This window comes from Nomascus leucogenys, chromosome 9 (genome assembly GCF_006542625.1).
Source record: "Nomascus leucogenys isolate Asia chromosome 9, Asia_NLE_v1, whole genome shotgun sequence".
Lineage (NCBI taxonomy): Eukaryota > Metazoa > Chordata > Mammalia > Primates > Hylobatidae > Nomascus > Nomascus leucogenys.
In genome coordinates, this window is record NC_044389.1 from 48,363,694 (window position 1) to 48,385,550 (window position 21,857).

At 44.3% G+C, this 21,857-nt stretch overlaps 1 protein-coding gene across 4 annotated transcripts in view; it reads right to left on the minus strand.

Moving 5' to 3' along the window:
* KIT (KIT proto-oncogene, receptor tyrosine kinase) overlaps positions 1 to 20,673 on the minus strand; it is an 82,747-nt gene extending 62,074 nt beyond the window's left edge. For all 4 annotated transcript variants that reach the window (XM_030818927.1, XM_003268385.3, XM_030818926.1 and 1 more), the window contains exon 1: positions 20,485 to 20,673. In XM_030818927.1, the coding sequence (XP_030674787.1) occupies positions 20,485 to 20,551 (67 nt within the window). In that variant the 5' untranslated portion in view covers positions 20,552 to 20,673. The remainder of the gene's footprint in view (positions 1 to 20,484) is intronic.
* Positions 20,674 to 21,857: the final 1,184 nt, after the last annotated feature.

Genomic DNA, 21,857 nt, shown 5'->3' on the forward strand with positions numbered 1-21,857 from the left:
TTAGACATGCATGGATTCCAATTTAAGCAATGTGAGACTTTGGGAAAACTCATTTGACCTCTACAGACTTCAGTTTTGACATCTATGGGGGTCAAATAGGTCAAAATCTCCACCTTCAAATCCTTTAAATGCTTTATAGTCAAATAAAATGGTCCTGTTGTTAGTACTACTATAATTACTGCCCTTGACAGCAAGAAGAGAACGGGGTAAGGCAACATGAAGGAGCAGGGAGACAGCCTCACAGGGATTGGTGGGGGGAGGGAAGGAAGGAAGGAAGGAAGGAAGGAAGGAGCGAGCCAGCCATGGAATGCATTGAAGCTATGAAGAAAAATGGCAGCTGATGAAGATAAAGGAAACAGACAACATAGGTTATCAAAGCACAAAATTATAGTTCTTCCTGCTATCAACACTCCTGGCAGATGGTAGCTACAGTATTCTGACAGTGAGTGAGGAATTGGGTTTATAATTTTTCCCAAATTTACTGTGTTTTATTACATTCACTTAATCTAGCAGACGTTTACAATAGGTATGAGAGTATGCTGAGCCTCAAATGTAAAAACAAAAACCACACAACAATCAATGTGCAAATAAAATAGTGAACAGATTACCAGTTCCTCTATCAAAAGATTCCCATAAGCACGTCAGCCTCTTTACCCTCTAGGTCTTGAAACCCCAATCTTTCACAAAACATGAGCCCTCATTCTCAATATATGTAGTTTTATAAGCTATTGTCAAGCTTTCTATTAAATCAGCAAGGCTGAGATTCTTAATGTAGACAAATGTCCCAATGTTGCACAGCTGTTGCTTCTGAAGGGCAATTTGCATGCCTTTACCTTCTAGAATAGGAATAAAAAACACTGGCTTTAACCAGGCCAAAGTAAATTGACTAAAATAGGCAAAGGAGTGCATATTTTCTATCAAATAGATTTGGAAGTGGGTGGGAAGAAACACAACCCACAACCCCCTGCCTGCCATCAACTTCTGTGAGAGAAGGAGGCAGCGCTTCTTGGAAGCCCCGAGGAAAGAGGAGGTAACAGTCATTTTCCCTGAAAACCTTCCAGGGCCACCTTTACTCTTCAGGCTGCTGGCTTCTGACCCATGTATTATGAATGTCTGCAAAAGCAAAGGAGTTCTTCCTTCCCCATATCCCTGAAATACTGATACTCAAGAACTTCTCTCTAGTGTCCCACAGGGCAGACCCCAAGTTAGAACCAACTTATGAAATTTCACTGCCACAGTGCTAGGGACCTGACTTTCCCATAGTAGAATGAGATGGTGGTAGCAAATGCTCCTGGGACGAGGGTGGGGACAAGGGTGGGGATGGGGATGGGAGGGATGGAGGGGTCTAAAACTCAGGTGACACCTCAATCAAAATGTAATATATTAACCAGCCCATGTGTCCTAACAACAAAGATGAGGACTGCTCCACCATTCGTTCATCCAATAATAAAGCTTGCTGTGTGCTGGGCCCTTGGGACAGTCAAGAGGGCAAGAATTCCCCACCCCTCACCCATGGAGTTTACATTTAATTCCACATCAGCAATAAACCAGTAATTATACAATTAGATAATTACAATGTGATAAGTTCGAACAAGCACACTGTACAATGAGAGCTGATCTGACCTACCCTGGGAGGTCAGAGAAGATTGCAAAGGACGGGTGGGAGCTGGGCTGTAAGTGTACTAGGAGGCCAGGGAGAAGCATGGGGCCCCTGGCAGTGGACGGAAGGGCAGCTCCTGCAGAGGCCACATATGGGTGGATAGGAGCTGGACACCTTTGGGGGTGCAGCATGCACTCAGAGCCAACAATGAGGCAGGTGCTATGTGCAAAATGGAGATCAAAAGGAGACACTGGAGGCATGAAAGGGATCTACGGAGACAGACTTTATTCCAAGAACTGGGCAGTCTCTGAAAGGTTTTCATCAGGGTGGGACACAATCGTATTTGTCCTCTGAAACTACCACTCTTCCCCTGCTCCCTCCACCCATGCAGGTTTCTCGAAGCCTCTACTGTAGCGCTGTCCCATGGTACTCCAATTGTCTGTTTTCCTGTCTGGACTAACCGAAACTCACACCTATCTATCTCAGTCTGACAGAAGGAGAACTGAGAATTGCACCCTGGTCTGACATTCTGACATTAAGAGAATTGAAGACTCCACGAGGGCTTTAACTTTTTAACTAGCACAGCCTGACAGCTGTGACAAAGCCCAGTAATTTTTACACTCAAGGCCAGTGGTTCTCAAACTTTCGCCTGCAGCAGAATCACCTGGAGAGCTTGTTAAAACAGATTGCTGGGCCCTGCTCTGAGAGTTTCCAACTCAGCGGGTTCTTGGGTGGGGGCGGAGAGTTTGCATTTCTAATAAGTCCCAGGTGATCCTGACGCTGCTGGTCCAGACCACACTCAGGAACCCAGCTACCAGAAGAAACCCAGGGCATTAGCGCAGCAAACAATTTTACCAGGATCTGTATCTTGGAACTCAAAGCAAACCTGCAAAAACAGATTTTCTTGAGTGAGCAAATCTGCCTGGCTTTTACACCTAGAAATCGGCCTAGCACTGGGTCCCCCTGACAAGCTTTGGCAGCCAGTCGGGCACAGATTTCTCGAATCCCCAAGCTTTAGAAGTGGGAAATGTTGCAGAATTCTCCAGTCACAGCTACGGGACTCCAGAATAGTGACACCGGGTGGCAAATACAACTTCTGCAGCACATCAGACCTCAATCTGGTGCACTGCATCCGAGAGCCCGGAGCCCACATCCACAGCCCATACTAATCCAGTGAGATCCTCTGAGCTGCCATTTGTAGTGAGTGAAAAACAGCAAATATCCTCCTTGGACAGTCTGTGTTCTTCCACACAGCCCTATGAAATACCAGATATTTCTTGGTGAGTAGTCAGATACCATTCACCAATTTTCTAAATTGCTAATCAGATAATTGCTGCAATAGTTAATTCTGTAGCCATTCTACATTTGAATAAGCAAAACAGAAAATAATTAGGCCAAAACAATCACATTGGTTTAAAAGCACACTAATGGACAAAATTGGTTTATTCAAATTTGTTTCAACATTCATCAGAACGCTTGCTGGTCAATTTGCTTAATGAGTATTCATTTTTCCCTTAATTTTTCTTGGGTGACATTCACTTACAGCAATACATTAAGCCTGTTTCCCTTTGCAAAGAATTCTTAACGACCAGCCCTGTGTTTGAAATGACTTCTTCTCAATCTTTTTGTGGAAAACAAGAAGAAATGTCTAAAAACAATCTTGCTCTATTTTCCAGAATTTAAATAACAAAAGTTTCCAATATGTCTATTGAGAAATCTGTCCTTATTCTTTATATGGCTTTAGGATAATTGCCATCCCCAAAAACAAAGGGGTAAAGAGGTCAATTCTAAAATTGGAACCTTTTAGTAGGTAATTTAAATCAATGGCCAATTGGAGGAAAACTCAGGTTGAAGGAAGGAAATTTAGTATTTCTGGAAATCTAAATTAATATTATGTCAATCCCTAGCAGCATTTTTTCCAGAAAAGATTATAATTAGAGATATGCAAATTTTTCAGTGGGGAAAAAAAAATCGGAGAAAAATACACCTAATTAAGAAATTCTGCTATCTTTATTAGATGATATTAAGTATAAATGTGACTTAATACTTTTGAAACTGTAAAATAGCACTCTCTCCTTCAGAACTCAAGGAATCTCACACTAAACAAATAATGACAAAAGCATGTCAGTTCTTATAATTTTTTCTCAGAAATAATAGCTCAGCAGTGAGTTTCCTGGCACTCGGATGATTTCAGCCACTATATTTTATCATAAACAATAAGCTCAGAAAGCTAATGTTAGGTAGGCCATACAGTGTTAATTTCCATAGTAATCAGTTTTCAGATAGTTAAAATTTTTAATAACTTATTTTGGAAGCAAATCATTTTGAAAAACAGCTACCTGTGAGTTGAGATTTCAAGACAGGACTTTAGTCCGGATTTGGTTGACCCAAAGGTTGCCAAATTTTATGTTAAAATGTCAACATAGATTCTGGGAAGATGGTGGTGGCAGCATAATTATTGACTCTCCCCAACCAAAAAAACTGACAGAGAGCAGACTTAAAAAGCATGGACAACATCCACGACAACTCTAGATGACAAACTACCATCAGCTACAAGAACCACCATCAGGCACTCACTGGAAAGCTCAGAGGGTCATCCTGAGAGTAGACAGACAAAAAAGTTCCAGTTTAATTAGTGAGTGCGGAGAGGGCTGTGCCACCTGTATGTCCAATGTGACAGAATGTTCTGGAGTGGGAGAGGTCTGATTCCTATGAATTAGCAAGCCAAGACAAAGCCCCACACTGGGGAGAAGCTGCTGGGGATGAGATCTAAGATGAGGAAATAGGGGCAAAGGTAAGGGAAAGTCTGGGCAGGTGAGCAGTGTGGGTAGGGACAAAAAAAAGTCTTAGGATATAGGAAAGTAGAGTTCATATTTTTATTACCACTTTACGAAAACAACTATGAGGCCGGGCGCGGTGGCTCATGCCTGTAATCCTAGCACTTTGGGAGGCCGAGGCAGCCGAATTGCCTGAGCTCAGGAGTTCAAGACCAGACTGGCCAACATGGTGAAACCCCGTCTCTACTAAAAATACAAAAAATTAGCTGCGCATGGTGGCACATGCCTATAATCCCAGCTACTCAGGAGGCTGAGGCACGAGAATCACTTGAACCAGGGAGGCAGAGCAAGACTGTCTCAAAAATAAAATAAAATGAAAACAACTAAGAGAGTCTCCTAGATCTCTGATGCTAGGAAATCTACACTGGCCCTCCTAAAAGTATAGGAAAACTCAGCAACAGAAAAGAATCCAGTTGAATTCTACATAGTTATTTTTAAAGAAAAACTAAGGAGCAGAATGACATCCATCGTGTAAACAATAAAATCATGCCAGAATGGCACAAAGGAAAGCCATGACCTAATATTTCAGAAGGAGCCAAGAGAAATTAACTAAATGAAAGAAGCTATGAAGAACAGCATACATCAGAATTTTTAAAACTCAGAAATGAGTTGATTGAAGAAAATGAAGATTTAAAAATGGAGGCAAAAGAACTAAGAATTAAAAATAAAGAAAATAATCATTTCAGAAATGACAGGTAAAGACAACACGAGAGCAAATAAAAATGAACAGTGTCTTAAATGAACCAGAAGACAGAAAGGAGGAAAATTTTTCAATTCAAATGAATTCTGACGAGGTTAAAAGGATTTGAGAGAAAGTGGCAGATACAGAATACAGGCTAAGAAGGTCTAACATGAATAATGGGAGTTCCTAAAGCCAACAAAGATCAGAACAAACAGTAAATGAAATCTTTATTGGAGATAAAATAAAAAAGAACTCTTAAAATTACACATTAAAGCAGCGCATTGTGTCTATGGAAAAAAATAATCAACCTACAGCAGCCAATACTATAAAACTAACTAGTGGACTTTAAAGAATAAAGGGGGAAAAACATTTCTTTGGGTATCTAGGCAAACATACCAAGTTAAATTTGAGGGATCGAAAATAAGATTATCATCAGATTCTGACACCACTTTATGGCAAAAGGCAATACAGTAAAATAATAAAGGTATCCAAGCAAAGATAAGATGGGCCAGTAATTTTATACTAGCCAACCTGACCTTTAAATATACAGACTACACACTCGCCATTGTGGACATATAATTCAGGAACTACTTCCCATAAGGCATCTATTAGAGGGTGCGTTTCAGAAAACCAAAATGCCAGGAAAGCCACGATATAAGGACTGGTCACCAGCATTAAACAGATATTTACCCGTACAGCTAAGACTAAATGATGGTAACAAGGGAGATAGAGTAGATAATTGCTGTATGCTCTGAAAAATGAGTATAGCCATCAGAAAAATGGGGAATAGGTGAAGTTCTGAAAAGTAGAATATGCTTGCTAATTGCCTTTTAGATATTAACTGGAAGTAAAAGAATATTACTTCCAATCCCCAGCTTAGGAGAGTAAGAGAGAGCAAAGAACAAACGCTGGCTGATTTAAATATTATGGTAGCAAAAATGGAAAATAGCCCCCTCAAAAACAGCAGACAAGGGTATTATAGAAAGGTATCAGTCTGAAGGCAACTATTAAAACCAAAAATACAAATCTAACAAAAAATATGAATCTTCACAAATACCCAAAGGTACACCAAAAAGAGAAAGCAGAACAAGAGAACGCATCACTTACACAGTACCCTCATTAAAAAAAAAATCAAACTGAATATGATCAAACGTCTAAGTCACCAATTTACAGGAAATATTCAAAATGGTAGAGGTGAAGACCAAGGAATGCAATCAGAATGAAAAGCTGCACAGGACAACTGCAGTTTCCTTAACAAAAACGGGGCTAACACCTACAGAGAAGAAATGACTTAAAGGACATACCAACCAATTACAATGTGTAGATCTTGTTTGCTTTCTTTTAAATGTGCATACATTTGTTTATATTTTTATTTATCTTCAATAGGAAAATGTGAATATGATTCAGTGACATTATGTAATTATGTTTATTTGGAAGGGTTTGATATTGGCATCATCATGATGTTCAGAAAAGAAGGTCTTTGTAGTTTAGGACTACATACAGAAAATATTTATAGATGAAATTCTATGATGCTTGAGACATGCTTCCCAATAATGGGAAGATAAAGTGGGTAGAGGCTGTATTGGTAAGTGTTGAAGCTAGACGGTTAAATGAGGGTTCATTACACTATCCTATTTGAAATGTTGCCATAAATAAAAGTATACATTTTTTTAAAGTTCAGTTCTTTCATATTGAAATAAAATGGCTGCTAGCACATTTTCAAAAAAGCCAGGGAATATTCTAGAAGTCATAGACTCCCTACTGCTTTTTTAACCCTTCCCTAGTCAACTAATAAATTTAAATAGGGTTCACTTAAATGTAGACCCTGAAATTCTCACCCAAAACAATAGGTGCTAACCAGTGATAATTACTGTAGATAAACGGAATTGTGAAACCTGGAGCAAATATATTTAAGCAGCTGAGTTCATAATTAGTTAAGCAGCCGCCTATAGACCTAATGCTGCTAATTTCATTGAAATTGTCAACTGACACCCTGCCAAGCACCTCAAGATTCCTCCTTAATACCTTCAACCAAGGCTATGGTCACTGGGGATGCCTTCCTGCCCATATACCAAGAGGGTACCACTTTCTATCCCCAGACAGCCTTTATCTTGGATTCCTTCTCGAGAACCAGAACAATACCATCTGCAGCAACAGTCCAACTCCAGTGCCCAAGAATTGATGGAGAAGGAACTTTCCCATCCTGAGGAATGCAATGGTGTCAGTTCTCAATTTGAGGCATCCTTCATTTGAAACTGGAGAGCTTATCATTTCATGGAACTGTGAAAGGCCACCCTAAAGCGAAAACGCAAAAAGCCGGATGAAGTCACCCTATCACCTCTCTGCTGGCACCTCACCCAGGCCAGCTACAGTAACAGGAGCATTGAAACGTGACATGCAGTAGGGCTGATGGCGGCTAAATAGTACCGTGTCAAGCAGACCGACAGTTATTACAACAGTTATTATTAAAACCGAAGTCTGTCATTTTTTTTTTCCCCAGGGAAAACCTTTATTTTTATATTTAGGTTTGATGAATGAACAGCCATGCAGAAATGTGATTGGACACAAAGGATCTGGCCTAACGGTGATGGACAGAGTGGGGAAACCCAGCAAGGCCGCTCTGTACAATTCCCCTTCCCCCGGGGATGGGGCAGGACCCCTCGGGAATGAGGGTCTTCCAGGAAGAAGGGAGAGAGTGAACTTGCTAGGTTTTATGACTGGCTTTGGGAGACAGGAGTTCTAGTTTCTATGACCTGCCTTGGGGAAAAAGAATTCTGGTTTCTGTGACTCACTTTGCGGGAGAAAAGGGAGCAGGAACCAGGAGGGAAGGACAGATACCTGGCTTCTGAGGCCTTCCAGTCTCCTCTCGGTCAGAGCAGTCCGCATGCCAAGGTGCCACACTTTGGGGTTTAATGAGCCCTGACAGCAGGTCCTTGCAGTTTTCACAGGCAACTTGTGATCCAAGTAATTGGCTTTCAGTCCCCCAATTTCACAGGACTTTATAGCAAAGCCTGGTTGAAATGGCCAAGTGTTAGAAGAACCTCTTTAAAGTTGAAATTCATCAAGTTCTTCAGCTGAGGGCCTAAGAATCCCAGGTGTAAGGTTAGCAAGAGTTAGGAGTTCGGTCATATTTTAAGAAAAACATGAATGAATTTTAAAAAGAGGGGCAGAAACTCCAGTCCTTGGAGAGATACCAAAGAGCATCTAGCCTGGACCCTGAAACATCTCTCTCGGCTGTGAAAGAGCATTCCAGCACATTCCAGAAAAAACAGTTCCAAACCTGCAGACTAAAGCACACTAAAGGCTCCAAAGGTCCTGAAAGTGAAGACACCTATCACTAGTCAATCCTGTTTGGTAAATTCTCCATCAAAAACACCTGTTGAATCAAGAGGCCTGCTGCTCTGAAGTTACAGAAACTGGGGCAGGGACATGGTGGGATGGAACTGGCGCTCAGCCCTCCGGAGGGCAGGACTGGTGGCAGGTAGTGAAAAGCGCCTCACAAAGCTTCCCTGACTCCACTCCTGCCCACCTCCCCCAGCCCCTGAATCTCCTTTTCCTGTTGTTCTAGTTGCCTTCTTTGGCTTTCCTCTTTTTTGAACTGGTACCCTCTGACCCTCTGCATCACCTTTCTTTTCTTTCTTCCTTTACTAACCATAATATGGAACTGAAGTAAGTCTAAATTAAACTGCTTTCTATGAGAGCCCCTCAAATTACATCTTTCTTTTTTTTTTCTTTCTGGACTCCTGGACTTTTCTCTCTCCTGGAGAGAAAAATAATTCACTAAAACATAAGCCCCAAGAGAGGACAAGGACTTTTGCCTGGTATGTTCACTGCTACACCTCTGATGCTTCAATAATTATTTGTGAATAAATCTATGGATTTCTGGTATAAGGGCAGATTAAAGATACAGAAGGGACCAAAAGAATGAAGAATAAAGCTGTAATGTTAAGCACCCCCGCTGTACCGCCAGAGCTGGTGTTCCCAGTGGCCAGTATGGCGCAAAGCCACTAGACCCCGTGGGGGACCCACCTCAATCGCAGGCACACGCAATGCTCTGGGCCAGACTCTTTGAAAGGCAGTGGTTCTGAAACCAAGATGATCATGTTAAATAATATCCCTTGAAAGTGCTGGAATGTAAATTGGGCAACACATTCAGATCTACTAAAAAAACTCACAAACCCTTCTACATATGCTGGTTTATTTTAAAAAAGCAAGGGGAGGGGGGTCCTCTTTTATCAAAGTGATGCTTTTTGGTTCGGCTAAAAATGTATATACTATTTCCCAGCAGCACATATACAGACTATACTAAAATAAGTAGAGAAACATTTAAACATTCCAATTAAGTATTTTCATTAGCTATCCTAACATATTTTAGGTTAAGAATCCTGGCTTGATTTAACGATGACAAAAAATTCTAAAAACCAGTCCTTGTGGTGTTTTATCAGCCAAATAAGTATCACCCATTTCTTAAGTGGAAAATCTTTTTCTAAGGTACCTTCTTTCAACATTAGCCATTAAAAAGAAAGTCTGCATTGTGAAAGTTGGAATGGAATTGCATTTAAAATACTTTATAAGCCAAAATTTATATCCTTTGAAAAGTACCTGTACTATCTTTACTTCAGTCTTTCCAAGTAGAATTCTCAAGATCTTTTTAACATAGTCTTGTTTTATTTGTAAGTATGCACTAGCCAAGTAGAATAATAGGCAGCCAATGTCTCCTGCCACCTTTCACACTTCTAAAATCTCCAGTAAATATTTTCCCCAGAAGCCAATTGAATCCTATTCTAAAAATACTTCTTTTCCAATAAAAAGAGACACATTAACTTCCAGAGCTCTTTGTGATAATGCTCTCCTTTGTTCTAACTCTGTCAACTAATTCCTCTGCTTAAGAACCTACATAGGCCATTATATTTAAATTACTGGGAGTCCCGGCCGTTGTTAGGAAGAATTTTCTAACACCTTCTGAAATGTCCTAACACCCTCTGAAATGAGTTACCTGGGGTAAACCCAAATGAAGTTGGATATTTTGCCCCACTAAGCAATTTAAAATACAAGGTAAAGGAGAACTGTTTCACCTTTTTCATTTTCCCTCTTATCTTTTTCTACTTGGTCAAGAATGAGGCATTCACTACTGGCAAGTGCTATCAGACACGCCTTTTCCTTAAGTGACAGAGTTCTGCCCACCACAAACAGCCACCTCCTCCTCCCTCCCCAGACTCCCTGGGTTGGGGAGGGCAGCCACCAGTGTGCCCCAATAGCCTTCTAAAACAGGACTGGGCGGGGGGGGAATCCAGGGAAGAATCTCAAGATGTTCCAAACCACATAGGCACCTTATCAAGGTTTGCAGGCTTGTTTGTTGCTATCTTTGCTTCAATGAATAAACTGACATAAACAAGGTGTATTATTTTGCTAAATATTTAAAATATGTTAATAAGCAAATGAAAGCTCATCTACTGCCACAATCAGAAGTTGAGCCCACAAAATCTCTAATCTTGGCTAGGAGTGGGGAAGGTCGGTAGGGAGAAGGGAGCAGAATTAGCCTTGGACTTAAAAACAACTCAAAATACATATCCGTACTGGATGTGCATTGAACATACAACACAGGTAATACATGCAAAAGTGATATCCATACTTTTCCATTTTTAAAAGTTATTTCTCTGAATAGGCAACTACTTAGCCAGATTACATTTACAAAAATCTCATCACATATAGCACTGCAGAAAAGACTTCAATTATTGAAGAATAAAAATCCAGGTGCCCTAAAAATTATCCCATCTCATCTTCTGCTAGCCTCTACAGACGTTCTGTCGGCGGGAGCAGAGCCTTCCGGCTAACTCTAACCTTTGCTTTTCCCTCTTCACATCTTGACCAAATTCCACCCCACTCTTTTAAGATTTAATTCAGGCCCCTATCTACCTTTCAACTGGCCATTCAAGAAATGATGCCTATGTCCTCCAAACCAATGGTAATGAATAGGACCGGAATTGTTAATTTAAATCTTATTACAAATCCTGTAACATTGGCGCCTACCCAAGACCATCTTCCTATAGGTCCTAGGCCCCTGAAAGGCAGGGATCCCATCTTAGACATCATCAATTTCGAAGTGACAGGTATTAATAAAATGTTATCAACCAGTAGCTGCTGAATTGCAATTTCATTTCTACCACCTTCCCCACTGGACCATGGGCTGATCTCAAACATGCCACTGAGCCATGACCACAAAATGACCAGAGGGAAAGGACAGATGGAAAGGATAGTCAGTCGTGGGTAACCAATCCATCCCTGAGTAATCAAGAGAAAAGGACTTTGGGAGCCGTCCTTCATCCTTACAGACTTTCTGCCTACGTGCTGCGTTATAGCACAGCGATTCTTAGGGTAGGACTAAATGATTGATTATGGATTTCTCTAGACCTTGAGCTTTCTTTTATTAGTCTTATTTTGACACTCAGTTTAAGCTACCACACAGTACAATTTCTTCTGTGTTTAGATCCCACCACACCTAACAGATCAATAACCCATTTTTAGGCTGTGGGTTCTTTACTAGCTGTTATCAATACAGCCGAAATTGTGACTATAGCAGTGGGTTATGTTAGAGTCTATTCAGCATTTATGAGAAACTCTGCCCCACAGCCAAGGCAGTGAGGAAAGAAAAACGGTTGGTTATTTTCCAATTTCTGAATTATTCCCAAACGATTTCAGGCAGGCCCTTAAAGGGCCATCAAACCAACTGAGTTGGGGAGGACCTAAGAACCATTTCAAAATGACAATTAGTTGGTTTTCTTCACAGCTCCAGCAAAGGCCCTATAACTGAATAAAGTCTCTGCCAACCCTTCCAATGAAAGAATTTTCCCTTTAAAAAAAAACCAAAAAACTGCCGGGCGCAGTGGCTCACGCCTGTAATCCCAGCACTTTGGGAGGCCGAGGCGGGTGGATCACGAGGTCAAGAGATCAAGACCATCCTGGCCAACATGGTGAAACCCCGTCTCTACTAAAAATACAAAAATTAGGTGGGCATGGTGGCGTGCGCCTGTAGTCCCGGCTACTCGGGAGGCTGAGGCAGGAGAATCTCTTGAACCCGGGAGGTGGAGGCTGCAGTGAGCCGAGATCACACCACTGCACTCCAGCCTGGCGACAGAGCGAGACTCTGTCTCAAAACAAAACGAAACAAAAAAATTTTCAATTTCCTTCTGGGGCAATTTAAATGACTCTCATTTTTTTCTACTCTTCACTCACACACTAAAAATATTTGAAGACTGTCATTCACTAAACCTTCCCTCACCTTATCTTCTCCAGGCTTAATAAATCCAATTTATTTAAGTTGCTTTCAAAGGGCCTATTTCCCAAAGCTTTCATCAATTCTATGTCCTCCTCTATACCCAATATGGCCATTTTATTCTGAGAAAAACAAAAAACATACCTTAAACATGGCCTAATGCAGAGAATACAGGATTCTCTTCCTAGTACAACACTTCTTTTCGTGAAAAGTTACTTTTCACCATATGACTGGTTCACAGTTAACACACCATTCTTTATAATCCCCAATGCTACCATAATATTATAGAGCCATGTTCTGTGACTTTGGGGTTTAGTTTTATTTCTTACAGGGACCTGACCCTAAGAAGAATTTCACTGACATCTTCCCTCCATGCCTGTGAAATTGAGTTTCAAGAAAGTGCAGCTCACAAATAATCAATGAACAAACACAGCAGAGTCCAACATCATATTCTCTCCCTCAAAGAGGCCACCCCTCCTCTTGGCTTTATTTCCACTAAGTCCACAGTATCAACAATACTCCCAGTTACCTACACCCATGATAATTCCAGTTCTCCTTCCCCTCAATCTCATCAGTGCCTGACACACAGAAGGTGCCCATAAATATGCCGAGTGAGAGAAGACCTGCACCTTTATCCTCCTCGTGTCTCTTAAGGGCGCTTTCTTTCCAAAGTATGCATCCTCATACCCAGGTCCACTATCCCTTCACTCAGAGATAATCTAAAGAGCCCATCTTCTGCCCAGCTCCCCAACACGTAGCTCGCAGCCATGAGTTTAACCCTCCTAAATAGCCTCTACAAAAAATCTCCCTTAGATACTTATATGCAAATGTTCATTACAGCATTGTTTGCAACCCAAATGTCCATCAAAGGAGGAACAGGTAAACAGAATGTGGTCTATACATACAATGGAATATTTTTCAGTCTTAAAAAGGAAGAAAACTCTGACTTATACTACAATAGGGATGAACCTTGAGGATGTTATGGTACGTGAAATAAACCAGTCAAAAAACAGACAAATTCAGTATGGTTCTGCATTTGCGAGGTACCTGGAATAGTCAAATTCAGAGACAGACAGTAGAATGGTGGTTGCCAGAAGCTGGGGGAAGGAGAGGGGAGCTGCTCTTCAACGGGTATAGAATTTCAGTTTTGCAAGATGAAAGTGTTCAACAGTGTGAATGTACTTAACACTATTGAACTATACATTTAAAGATGATTAAGGTAGTAAATTTCATGTTATGTTTTACTATTAAAAAAAAAAAAACAGGCCAGGTGTGGTGGCTTACACCTGTAACCCCAGCATTTTGGGAGGCTGAGGCTGGGGGATCGCTTGAGCTCGTAAGTTAGAGACTACGATCTACAAAAAAAATATTAAAAAATTAGCCGGTGTGGTGGCACATGCCTGGGGTCCCAGCTACTCAGGAGGCTGAGATGAGAGGATCACTTGAGTTCAGGAGGTGGAGGTTGCAGTGAACCGTGATCAGGGCCACTGCACTCCAGCCTGGCAACAGAGCAAGACCCTGTCTCATAAATAAATAAATAAATAAATAAATAAATAAATAAATAATAAAAGCAGACTCTCCCTTAGTCTTGGTTGCCCACAGCAAGGGAGTGTCCAAGTTTTAAGGCAGGGCTTGGCCTCTCGCTTGGTCAGACTATTGGAACAGGTTAAACTGGACAGAATGGTGGAACGGGCAGCCCTGGACTAGTAAGCAAAGCCTGGGGGGCCACTCCTGGGTCAAGTCCATCTTAGCCTTGACTTCAAAGCCTTCTTCATAACCTAGACCAAACTCAGCACTAAATACACATTCCATCCATGCTCCCTGAGGCTAATAAGAGGAGTCTTACCTTCCCAGCCAATTCCCTACCCCCAGCCATCATACCAATAGAAAGGTTTGATAATCCTGAAGTAAGATCCTAATGCCTTGTTTCACGTACTGTAGTTTTTTCCAGCTGAAGCCACAACTACACTGCCCTCTTCCTTTAAGGTTCAGAAATTAATCTCAAATATTATCTCCTATGTGGATGCTTTTACTGATTCCTGATCTCTATTACCTGCCCATCAAGATTTAAGCTCATCTCCTTGAAAATCCTGCCCAGAGCACTTTGCACTTAAGACAACTAAATTCTACTTCAAATCAGGGGCTGTGCTCCTGCCCTGGATCTCCTCCACCCCCAGCCTGTAACGGAGGACCAAGGCATGGGGATTGATAAGCCGTCGTTAAACTGAATCCAAAATGTTTACTGGGCATTTATTATGTTCAAAGCTTAGTGTAAGTGCTGGAGAATAGAAAAGATGTTAAACTAATACTTACTGAACACTAACCACTGTGTCTAGCCTGGGGCAATGGACAAGTTCAGCTTGGTCCTTGAACTCCTAGGGAAAGCAGTCGAGGAAAAACTCCTTGACTGCTTTCATGGACCCTAGGTGAACTACATGTACTTATTCACCTAGAGAAAATGGCCATTTGCAGACATACCCTCAACCTAAACTTTTATCAAGAAATTTGTATCTCTTTTGGTGGAAAGTAACCCAAGAATACAGCTAAACAAAGAGCCAAGCAGATAAACATGCATTACCACTAATTGTGGTATATTAATTAAATGTAACAACTTCATCTTAATACGAAAAAAAAACCACTCTACATATTCTGTTTACATATTTTCAATTTTTTTCTAAGAGGCAAAGCTGAAAGGGGAACATAAGAAAATCAGCCCGATAGTGGAGTCCACACACTTCCTCTATGCAGGGCCCTATGCTAAGCATATTACATGAGGAATCTCATTTAATCCTCGCAGGGGCCCTATGTCGTCATCTCCATTTTACAGATGAGGAAATGAAGCTTAAGGAGAGGTTAAGTGTCTTGTCCCAGAGCACACAGCAGGGAAGAGGCAGAACTGGAATAAAAATCTAGGGTGTCAATTTCAGAGCCCAAGCTCGTAATTAACTGATGCCACATGTCCTGAATAATAATTTGGCCGAAACCTTAAATTTTGCAAAAATGTTGAAAACCTGTCAGAAACGTATGCATGGGAAGATGTCTAACAAAAGTGTGTCATAACCAAAATGTAAGCATGAAAGCTAAAACGTAAGATGAATGGGAAAAGTACCAGACACAAATGTTTCTGTTGGAGAATCTTACAAGATGTGTATTTTTTTCCCCCCCTGGAGAAAAAAAAGTTCAAGATCTATTCAATCTCTAGGACTAGTGATTTCTTAACTCTTATCAAAAGCTAAATAAAACAAGACCAAAAAAATTAAAGTTTATTTTAAAAACCGTCGGCCAGGCATGGTGGCTCATGCCTGTAATCCTAGCACTTTGGGAGGCCGAGGCAGGTGGATCACCTGAGGTCAGGGGTTCAAGACCAGCCTGGCCAACATGGTGAAACCCCGTCTCCACTAAAAGTACAAAAATTTGCCGAGCATGGTGGCGGGTGCCTGTAATCCCAGCTACTCAGGAGGCTGAGGCAGGAGAATCACTTGAACCCAGGAGGTGGAGGTTGCAGTGAGCCGAGGTTGCGCCATTGCACTCCAGCCTGGGCAACAGGGCAAGACACTGTCTTTAAAACAAACAAAAAAAATCCCTTTCTAATCTTTAGGGCAATCATCTTAAAAGAGTAGGCATTATTCCCATTTTAGGGACAATAATAATTCCTGTTTTACAGATGATAATTATGGCTAACACATATTGAGCCTGTACTATGAGGCACCATTCTAAAAGTTTTACATGTAGCAACACATTTACTGGCACAGAGAGGTTAAGTAATCTGCCCAAAGTCACAGAGCTAATAAGTGGCAAAACTAGGATGGACAATGAAAGCTCAAAAAGGTTAAACAATTAGATCTAAGGCCACCGAGCTGTCAGTCATGAAGCCATCAGACCAACACAAGGTAGGCCGGCCTGTGCTCCTCCCACTTGTCATCTGCCGGTCCCAGGGGCATATTTGGATTCCTGCACTCACCAGGGCCCAGTGGGAAATGCCTAAGGGATGGCAGGATAAAGCCCTAGAGCCTAATGCAACCTGAAGAGCACAGGCCTCATCTACAGGTGCCACGACCTTCAATTCTTAAAGAGGAGACAGAAATAGAGATCTTGATTTAAAAAATCTCTAGATTGTTTAATATCGCCTCAATGTTTTCTAAAAAGCGTCATGTAGGCCAAAGAAAACATGTCTCTGCGGGCTATCAGACTGCAACTGCTCTTTACTTATTAAGAGTCTGAGGTCAAAAGATGAGCTGTATGATCATGTCCAAAAAATGTCAGAAATCAGAGCTGCTGGGCCAAGACGACTTAACTCAATTCCTCTCTACGTACAACAAAGATTTACACTGGATTTGCCCTCCAGGCAAACTTTTACCTCCTCTAACTCCTCCCCAGGCCTTCCTCATTCCGGACTTATAGCTGTAGCAATACCTATTCAAGTTACCAAAACTGCACATGAAATTTGCATATTTGGATTCCTGCAAATGTCATTTAATCTCAACTTTTAAAAGTTACCGCACATTAATGCAGCAAAAGAAAGCACTTCCCACATCCTAGCCTGCCAACTCTTAAACTAAATTCATTCTTAAGAAAAAGCTGCCACAGCCTTGACCACTACCTTGAAGGGGTCCCCAAGCTGCAGGCCAGCTCTGAGAATTCCGCTAGAGACACCGAGGTTCATTTCCTCATGTCCTTCTCTAATCAGCTGGAAGAGACTTGAGGAAATGAGTCAAAACCTTGAGGGTAACTTCGAAGGGCTGTCAACAACAGCAGCAAAATTCATCACCACAACAACATCTGTACATAAATGTGCTCCAAGGGAAGCCCGCAGAATACTTGGCATATTTCTGATGAGAATTTCTTTTGGGAGAAAAAATGGCTTTGGATGGTAGATTGCCGTTATTTCTCACCGTGCTATCCAGGGTAAATAGCCAATGGCATCAGCCATTATTGGGGGTGTTCTCTTTCACACCTATGCACAAGACCATTTTTATGTTTTGGAGTGGGAGATGGATTTTTAACTGGCTTGCATCATCATTTTAGAAACAGCTTACCTTCATTTCTGAGGGACGCTAACTGGAATGAGACAGCTAACAACTAAGCCAGCATACCACAGCGTCAAATGCCTACAGCCCCTCCTCCAAGCTAAAATTTAATTAATCCTCCCTTCACAAATACTCCCTTTTCATAAGACATGCAATTCTAAATATTTTTCACCAAAATTGGGAAGGTAGTGACATTGGTCATTCTGCATTCCCAGAACTTCCAACAATCCCTGACACACAGTAAAAACTCATTAAATATTTTTGAATGAGTCTTACAACAGATTCTGGTGAATCATGTGAATGGATATAGAGCTGGGCACATGCAGCCAATCTCATCAGGCTTCACCATTGATGATTTAGGACTTATCCTTAGCCAGTTTCTCCAGCTGTAAAATGTTAGGGGTAATAATAGTACTACTTCCTAGGCTCATTGAGACTACTAGAAATAGCAGGTAAAGCCCCAAGCAACAGGCCTGGCACATCGTTTCCAACTGAAGAGCAACAACTATGTATACCACACATGTCATACGAAATTTAAGGCCTATTAGAAAGCATGCTATAAATGCACAGCATTACGTGATTTACAGAGTCATGAGAAAAAAAAAAATGGGGATGAGTGGGGGAAAAAACAGAATAGGGATAAATGAATTATCTGGGATCTCTTATTTCCAGCAGGATAATAATTTAGAATGCCTTGTGTCCAGCTGCTGAGAATGACTCCAGCCTCACACCTGCAGGAACGAAGAGGGGAAGGTATGATTCACTATTCCTTGCAGGTTCATCCTGTTAGGCACAGGAGCTGTAATAATTGGGGGGGGGGGGGTGCCGCGGGAAGAATGACGGTTAGGACAAAGTGGGCACCTCCTAGCCCTCAAAGGGCAATGCAGAGGAATATATGGGAATTGAAGGGCAGAAAGCATAAACCACAGCTCCTTGCTTCAGCCAGGGACAGACCGGTCAGATGCACCCATACTCTATGAGTTCCCTGTGAGCAGGAGAGGAAGAGGAATTTCAAAGAGGCAGACAGGGGCCAGGGGAATAGTTAAAAAGAGTGCTGAGTCTACACTCAGAACATTGGAGGAGAATTCTGGACCCAAACGATCCTTCATGATGCAGATGCCTCCTTGCACTCTGGAGGACACTGGGTTTCCCAGAATTTAAGCAAACTGCCCTAAGCAACCTGGCCAAGGGCAAGCAGCCAAGAAATGGCAGAGAAAAGGAGAACCCAGGGGACAGAGCAAGGCTTTGTCGTTACACCACACTGCCCCCCCAGGAGACAGACCTTAAAATCCCCTTTGCCAAAAATCTATTGGGGAGAAGAAAACCACTGATTCTTTTAAATTTTTAAAAGGGAGATATTCGATGTGGTCTTTCTAGTCTCCTACTAGGGTCTAGTTCACGTACCTTAAAACTGATATTAAAAAGGTCAAGGCACAAAAACATAAAGACCAGATGTGTTGTTTTAAGCTAGGTGATCAAATCCTCCAGGGAATCCGAACACTCCCTCGTGACCCCTGCTGACCCGTCCTGCTGCACAGGGGTCCAGATGCAAGGCCTCTCTGCCCCCACAGGAAAGCCCTCACAATAGTTACAAGGCCAGGACGCGGCAGACCGCGCCTGGAGACTTTATAGAGAAACTGACCGGTAGTCGACAGTCTCACAACCGTTCATTGCGCCGCTTCCTTTCAAGCGCTTGATTCCAGCCAAGACTCACTTTCTATCCTTACATCATCAGGGTAACCTTAAAGGTTTGTTTTTTAAAATGACCTGGGAGAGAGCAGGGCTTCAGGGATGAGCTGGGCGACCTGCACTCGCGCGCACCAGCGACACCTGGAAAAAAGGGAACGGGAGGCAGGAATCTGACCGAGGGGCTCCAGCAGCCTGCAAATACTTCACCTAAGACCCAGTTCCCGCGCGGATATACCTGGATTTCTGTTATAGCTTTAAGAACTGAGTAGGATTTGCAGAAAGTTCCACTCCATCTCCCACCCCACCCCCAGGCAGCCCTGAAGTATAGATGTCCCGGGGGCGGGGAGGCGGGCGGTCACGAATCTCAAAAATTTCCGAAGAAAACAGGACCTGCGAATACAGGTCGCAGACACCGGGAACTAGGGGCTTCCAGAACCCGCCAGGCAGGCCGGACACTCTGGCCGGCGTGCTAGGCGGCCGGAGTCAGGGAACGCAGAGTCCCAGCACGCTGTCCCTCGCCTTCCCAGAGCAGGCGGCAAACGCAGCCTCCAGCCGCCCCGGGGCGCGTGGCAGGAATGAAACGGCGCCGCGGCAGAAAGGGGCGAGCACGGGATGTAGGAAAGCAAAAAGTCTGCAACCTAGCGGCTGCTTTCCACACGCCCTGCCCAAGTTGTCCCTGTCGCCACCACCTCCAGGCTCGCGGGAGTCCGGCCCCACAGCCCCACGCCGCGCACTCCCAGCGCAAAAGCCTAACCCGGAGGCGGGGAAACGCCGCAGCCTTCGATTCGTCTCCACTGGTGGCGCCGCGAGCGGAGGCGGCAGCGGGTCGGTCCCCAGCTCTGGGCACAAAGAGCGCCTGCGGTTGGAAGGCAGCAGCCGCAGAGGAGAGAAAGGGCTAACTTTGCCCTCCGCGCGGCGGAGAACCTGCAGGCAGGTCCTCTTGGGCGCCGGTCACACACACGCAACTTTTAACAAAAGGAAGCTGCGGCCGCGCCTCGCACGGCGAGAGAAGGCGCTCCGTGCAAACCCCTGAGACCCCCGCCTCCGCCCCCCGCGCAACGTCGGCACAAAAGCCACCCCAAACTCGCACGCAGCCTGCAGCCTCGCTCACGCCTAACCCCCCCTTGCTGTCCCCATTCCCGAAGAACCCCGGCTTCGCGTCCCCCACCACCAGCAGCTGGGGTCTCCTCGCGCAGGTGAGCGAGGCAGGGCGCCGGAGAGTCGGAGGGCCACCTGGAGTCTCCCCGGAGGCTGGAACGCACGGGCACTGAGGGCCCGCAGTCCTCTCTCCGGATGCACCCTGGCGTGTACCACCCTCCCGGGCACAGGCTTCGCCGAGTAGTCGCACGGTCGGGGTGCCAGCCGCGGTGTCCCACCTGTCTGGACGCGGAGCAGTAGGAGCAGAACGCAGAGAAAATCCCAGGCGCCGCGAGCGCCTCTCATCGCGGTGGCTGCGCTGGGATCCGAGCTCTGGTCCACGTTCCAGCTCTCGCCCAAGTGCAGCGAGCGCGGCAAAGCCGAGCCCCCAGAGCGGCGAGCGCCGAGCAGCAGCCCCTCCTCCCAGCGCCCTCCCTCTGCGCGCCGGCCACGCCCCTCCTCGCCTCCCCTCCCTCGCGTCCGCCCGGGTCTCGCTCCTTCCCGCCGGCGTCTGGCCCCTGTTCTTTCGAAGTGTTAATGCTGGGGGGCTGTGCCCGCAGGGTGGAGGAGGGCGCGCGCGCCCTCGCTCCCCGCTCTTGACTCCGGAGCCCCTTTCTTTCTCCACCTCTCCACCCCTGGGATGTGGACGGCCCGGCCGAGGCCGTTCCCGGACCAAGGAGGTGCTGCCCGCTCGCTTTGTGAAGCTGGGCACCACGCGCACGTTAGGGCACGGGCTCGCCACCTGCCAGGTGGTCCCCAGACAATAAAGGTCGGCTGCCCGCCCCTCGAGCACGTTCGGGCGGGAGGAGGCTGGACGCCGCTGCTGGTGGAGGCGGCACGGGGATGGGGAGGGGAGCGTTAGGAAATTGAGCCCCGACATTCCCCTCCAGGCCTGTTTAAGAGCGCCTGGCACCGCGGTAAAGGCTGAGCCCGGTTTAGCTAATTGTTTCTGCTCAATTTCTCCACCTGCTTCTTAACCTGTAAGAACACAGTGGGTTCCTATTGGTCGGCGTGGCCTCCGCCCAAGAAGCCCCTGCCGGGACTTGTGTGGAGACGGGCGGTGGAGTGGGGAAGGGAGCGTTGGGAAGTTTGCTCTGGGAGCCCAGGTTTTCATACACATTTTCCCCCCTCCCCCCAACGCTGCCAACCCCAGTAATGATTTCTCTGCCTCTGTAATGGACGACAGTTTTAGGGCTAGGGATCCCTGTGTTGCTCTTAACTGCCCTTGCCGGTCCCAGGAGCAAAATAAAAGTACAATGATTCTCTTAAGCCCGATTTCACTGCCCAGAAAGTGCTTTACCCACAGTCTCATGGTGGATCCTTGAACGGAAAGCAACAACAGTATCTGTATAGGGGTTAATAGTTCTTCCCCACACCGACTCTTCTTTTCGTGCTCACGATAACAGCTTTGTGAGGAAGGTAGAGCAGGTATGTTTATTATTGTAGTGAGGGAAGACCCAGGGCTTGAACCCTTATTGGAAGACCTACTCCAAGAAAGATGAACTTTCCCTGTACATTCTGATAAACTAATAAGACATCCCTCCTGAGAGCTTAAGAATGGAAAAATAAATGGCAGATGCCCATCAGAAAAAGAGATAGAACAGGTACACCT